The sequence below is a fragment of the Peromyscus californicus genome, unplaced genomic scaffold (genome assembly GCF_007827085.1).
Source record: "Peromyscus californicus insignis strain IS unplaced genomic scaffold, ASM782708v3 Scaffold_16__1_contigs__length_79575227, whole genome shotgun sequence".
NCBI lineage: Eukaryota > Metazoa > Chordata > Mammalia > Rodentia > Cricetidae > Peromyscus > Peromyscus californicus.
In genome coordinates this window covers 69,728,914-69,734,155 of record NW_026294458.1, presented here as the reverse complement: position 1 = coordinate 69,734,155, position 5,242 = coordinate 69,728,914, and the positions used below count along the sequence as shown (strand labels likewise).

The window sequence follows — 5,242 nt, the reverse complement described above, 5'->3', positions numbered from 1 at the left end:
AGCTGTCTCTATACATACTTGGGAAACTGAGTTTCATGGGTAGCTCTCTGTCTCATTTGCTCACTCTGATGCAAATGTTGATGAAATGCAAATATCAGCAATATTTATCCAGAACTCCTAGAAAATATATCACATGGATATTTGGAAATTCAATTTTGATGGATAACATATGCCCCTAGATCCCTAAAGTACAAGCTGGTCATTATCCAACCAATGCATTCATTCCTTCTTCAGTTTAAAATTATGTCCGTCATTCAATTTTCTCAGGTTGACAATTAAAGATTAAAACTCTCTGCAGATTCAATTTCGAGTCATCATCTGTAGCTTGAAAATTACTTCTAATGATAATATATTTCTATTCCCCTGTCTGTTCACAAATCTGTTAAAACTGATAAAATCTGATGAAGAAAAGAGTGATATTTATTTCTACATCAGGATAACGAAGGAATGGTGAGCTTTTAACAGTTAAACAAATTAAGAAATCAATAGAAATATAACATTTTAGGTTATTATATAGTTCAGAATAATAAGTATAATAAAATGGCTTGGACTGCTATCCACTCTTAGTTTTTAGAGGATGGTTTACTTTGGTGTTCCCATTTTTCCTTCCCTGTCATACATACATTTTGCTTCAAAAGTCTCCATAAACTTCTCAGTTTCTAGACCACTAGAATTTCGAAGTGTGATGAGTAAGCCTGAAACAGTGTCTTCAGTCTTTGGATTCAATGTGCAAAGAATCAGATGGAAGGAAAGTTTTGAGGGGATAATTATCATTGTAGCGGGTATGGTGTCGTATATCTATAATCCTATTATTCTAGAGGTAGACGCAGGGAGGACAAGAGTTCAAGGCCATTCTTGGCTACACAGCAAATTCCAGGACAGTACATACTACACAACACTCTCTCAAAAACAGCAAGAAAGAAAGAAAGAAAGGGGGATAGGGGAGATGTTATTTTATATCCATATCTGTTATTGTGACAGGAAATTGAAATGCAATTGGAGGGGTTGGGCATGTAGCTCAGTGAATAAAATGTTTTCCCGGGGTAACCAAGCCCTAGGTTTGATCTCTGGCACTGCAGAAACCAGGTGAGATAGTGCATACCTGCAGTCCTAGTGTTTGTCAGATAGAAGCAGGAGGAGTAGGAATGCAAGGTCATCCTCTCTGCTACATTGCAAGTTCAAGGATAACCTGGGCTACCTGAAGGGGGAAAATGGCTTGAAGTTTGGAAAGGCAGGGCAGAGAGAAAAGATGGCCTCCAAAGGGAAATTTCTAATGGAGCTGTGGGTGCTGATTCCACTAACATTTTCGTTGTCACTTTGCAAAGACAGTTCAAATTGCCATGCATTTAAGGGGCTGCTAAGTATATTTGCATAGCACATGTTCTCATACGTAGGAAAGATAATTTTGGTTAATGTCTAATAAAATTTGTTTCAACGAAGATGTTACTTTAAATACCATCAATTTGCAGAGACCTGGTACTTTCTTGTACAATGTCCAGAAATCCATTTTCTTCCGACTAGAAGACAGAGCAGGAAGTATAGCCGGCTAGAAAATAAGGTCTCAGCTTTAGTAGGTGCAGACAATCTCATTGAAGCACTTTAGTGGTTCCTCCTGACAAAGCCATCTGGCTTCTCTTTTTGTGTGATTGCACTCTTCATTATAAATCAATATCATCAGGAAAACAAATGCCAACAAGTAGTTTCCCTGGTTTAAAAGAAAGCCATATACAGTTAGTGCCAACAAGGAAGGCAACCTGCTTTGTTCGATTACTCTAGCCTAGCTTTCAGCTTTTGGCATGTTCTCCTGGCTGAGCTCGCTCTGGGAGAGCTTGCTTTGAAGTTCTAGACAAATTAAATCAACCCTTTTGACCACATGTATCCCAAAGAATGTGGTTTCTCAGGTATAAACAATCTGTCAATCCTTCATTCTCCTTTAATTTGGCCTCCGAGCCACTCCTGCAGAATCCGTAGGAAGAGATTTTTATTGGAGCCTCAGTCACAGTAGCTTAGGGTCAGGATTACCTGCGTGCAGAGCAATGCCCCTTTGCTGGGAGAGACTGGCTCTGTCCTTGCTGATTGTGCAAACACTCATAATTATGCCTCTAGGTAAACCTACTGCTGTCTTCTTGGGAAAAAAATGAGAAGTACAAAGAATGTTTATTTGCAAGTCCGGCCTTCCCAAGTATCCAGAGTTGGTTTAGACACACCTGAGCTCCCATCCCCCTCTCATTGGCTAAGAAAGTTGCCCCACTTGATTTGCAAGTTTACTGTTGGAGCCAGTGAGGGGGGGGGGGGGGACCGGGGGGGGGGGCCGACAGGGGAGTGTCTCACCAGTCAGCACTGGATTTGATCTAGCTAGAAAAGGGTAAAGCCGTTGTTATTGAAAAATCACTGCGCTCGGGACTGTTCCCTCCCAAGGCACACAGATTTCTGCTTGAGAGAAGCCCTCCCTACCTCCCTGTTCAGCATTGCTCCAGCTGGTTAAAACCCCCGCAGAACCATGGCAACCTCTGTTCTCCAAATGGCTGGACTGGTGCTTGGTGGTGTTGGCATGGTGGGCACAGTGGCAGTGACCATCATGCCCCAGTGGCGAGTGTCTGCCTTCATCGAAAGCAACATCGTGGTTTTTGAGAACCTCTGGGAAGGCCTGTGGATGAACTGCATGAGGCACGCCAATATCAGGATGCAATGCAAGGTCTACGACTCTCTGCTGGCTCTTACTCCTGACCTCCAGGCATCCAGAGGACTGATGTGCGCTGCGTCCGTCCTGTCCTTCCTGGCTTTCATGACAGCCATCCTCGGAATGAAGTGCACCAGGTGCACCGGCGATGATGAGAACGTGAAGAGCCGCATACTGCTAACAGCCGGAATCCTCTTCATCATCACTGGCTTGGTGGTGCTCATCCCTGTCAGCTGGGTTGCCAATTCCATCATCAGAGACTTCTACAACCCGCTGGTGGACGTGGCCCAAAAGCGTGAGCTTGGAGAAGCCCTCTACATCGGCTGGACCACAGCACTGGTGCTGATTGCCGGAGGAGCGCTTTTCTGCTGTGTGTTTTGTTGCACTGAGAAAAGCAGCAGCTACAGATACTCTGTGCCATCCCATCGCACCACTCAAAGGAGTTTCCATGCGGAAAAGAGATCCCCGAGCATATACTCCAAAAGTCAGTATGTGTAGTTGTTTGTGTATGTGTTAACTGCACCTATAAAGCCAAGCTAATCACTGAACCAGCCACTGTTTTCGAGAAATGGAACCCAGGGTGTATCCATTTACCTTTTCTAACTGCCCACCTCTCATTACAGGAAATATCCACAGTCTGTGATTCTATAAATGATTTTAGCAGAATGAGGTATTGTGCACGCTGCTTCAATTGTTCTAGAAGGCATAGTCATTTGTTTTCTAAAATGGTTCACACGGCTTTTCCTTTATCACTTACTCTAAAATGACACCTCTAAAGGCTGTTGGTTTAAGCTGTGATTTCTCTGTGTCATGGCATTATACAAGAAGATGGGGGTGGCGGTTATATCTCATACGAATAGAGACAGGCTTATGTGGTTCTGTTTAAAGTGAAACGCCAATCCATCACGCTGAATAAATACAAATCAGCTATTGCTTTTCAAGGGGAACTGGGGATAAAAGGGAAGAAGGCTAATATTAATTGCCTAAAAACAGCTTAAGGATTAGTGTACTCTATTTATAGTGAAGGTTAAAATGAAGGCTTTAATCATTAGTGTAAAGGAAACTAAATGGCTTTCTGATATCCTGCTTTGCAGCCTGTAGGAGTTAGAAAGCCCATCACCTTCATCCTTTTGCTCCAGAAGCTATCTTTTCTTTTGGGTTGGTTGGTTATTAAGTTAGCATCTTTTAAAATTTAAAACAGATAGTTTGTCAAAATATTTTTATTCAAACTGCTTTTCCAAGGCTGTGCTAGGAAAAGAGATAAAGCAGTGGTGTTAGAAAAATCAACAATTTCAGAAAAATTAATTTATTTTAACCTTTAAGTTTGGAGAAGAATGTATTGTTTTTCAAATCACAGTCACAGGAGTAAGGGATTGTGCATAGCCTTTGGGGGTTTATCAGTATAAATGAAGGAGAAAGGTGATGTGTTTGGTTGTCATTTTCTCACCCAAAAAAAGGCACAACCCCTCCAGCTCCAAAAACTTGTCATTTCTGAACGCCGTGACTACAACAAAGTTGTCATTTCAGTTCTGTTAAAGGTGATTTTCTCCACTTGCTATGTCTTGGCTGGGTTTTATTGAGGTGTGATATTACTGTGTGTTTCCTCCTAATTATAGATGACTCTTAATCCGATTTTAAATTTCATATATATGACTGTACTAATAACATGAGTATATATGTTATTTACTTTGTGTATTTTATATTGACAAATTGTACTTTTTATAACAATATAACATTCTTACATTTACATACTTTTTTACTTCTTTGAGCAAGTTTCTAAAACTTGACTTTTTTTTGTTTTGAACATAGATTCTGTGTTCATTTTTGAGTGTAGTGAATGACTCAAAATCAATTTACCTTATAATGATTACACACATGCACTAATATTTGATGAATATAATATATTGATAAGTTAAGTTGTAGTTCGGTTCAATGAAACGTATTTGTTATAAGTATTGTGTATGTAATCATCATGTTTTAAAAAGTTGTCCATATGTATTTCAACTTCTGAGAATTAATATGAATTAAAAATAATGCTGAATGATTTTGGAGTATGTATCATATTTATGTGAAGTATATTATTAAACCTTTACAATACTAATACTGTAGTTGTTTCAATTCACAAATGAGAAAAACCTCAAAAGAGTTCATTGATTGCCAATAATAATAGTAGAAAACATGAGCAGACTACATTGCAAAAGTCTTCAATGAAAGTGTATTATGTTTTAGTAGATTTAGATTATGAACCAATCTTTGTATGTGAAATTGAATGTTTAAGTATTGTTATTTGGAAAAGCTTTAGTTACTGTTCCCATCTGGGTGATGTCACTATGGTAAGTGCTTATCCACGCTGGGCAATTTTGCCCCTTTGGGTCAAAACATTTGCTAGGAGCAGAAATAAACCAGAACTAACAAAATGACTTACAGAAGTATTCCAGAGAAACCATTTTCTATATACCAGTCCCTAGACAATAATTATTTAGTTGTCCTAAGTGTCACAGACTCCATTTTTTTCCTTGCCTCCTCCTAAAGGAAGAACAAAACAACAACACAAAAACAAAA

The 5,242-nt window shown here is 39.6% G+C and overlaps 1 protein-coding gene across 1 annotated transcript; it reads left to right on the top strand.

Annotated features, from left to right (window-relative positions):
* Nucleotides 1–2,427: 2,427 nt before the first annotated feature.
* Nucleotides 2,428–4,704, top strand: Cldn8 (claudin 8). The gene has a single exon (XM_052739827.1). It carries the CDS (start codon nt 2,501–2,503, stop codon nt 3,176–3,178), a length of 678 nt encoding a protein of 225 aa, XP_052595787.1. The 5' UTR covers nt 2,428–2,500; the 3' UTR covers nt 3,179–4,704.
* Nucleotides 4,705–5,242: the final 538 nt, after the last annotated feature.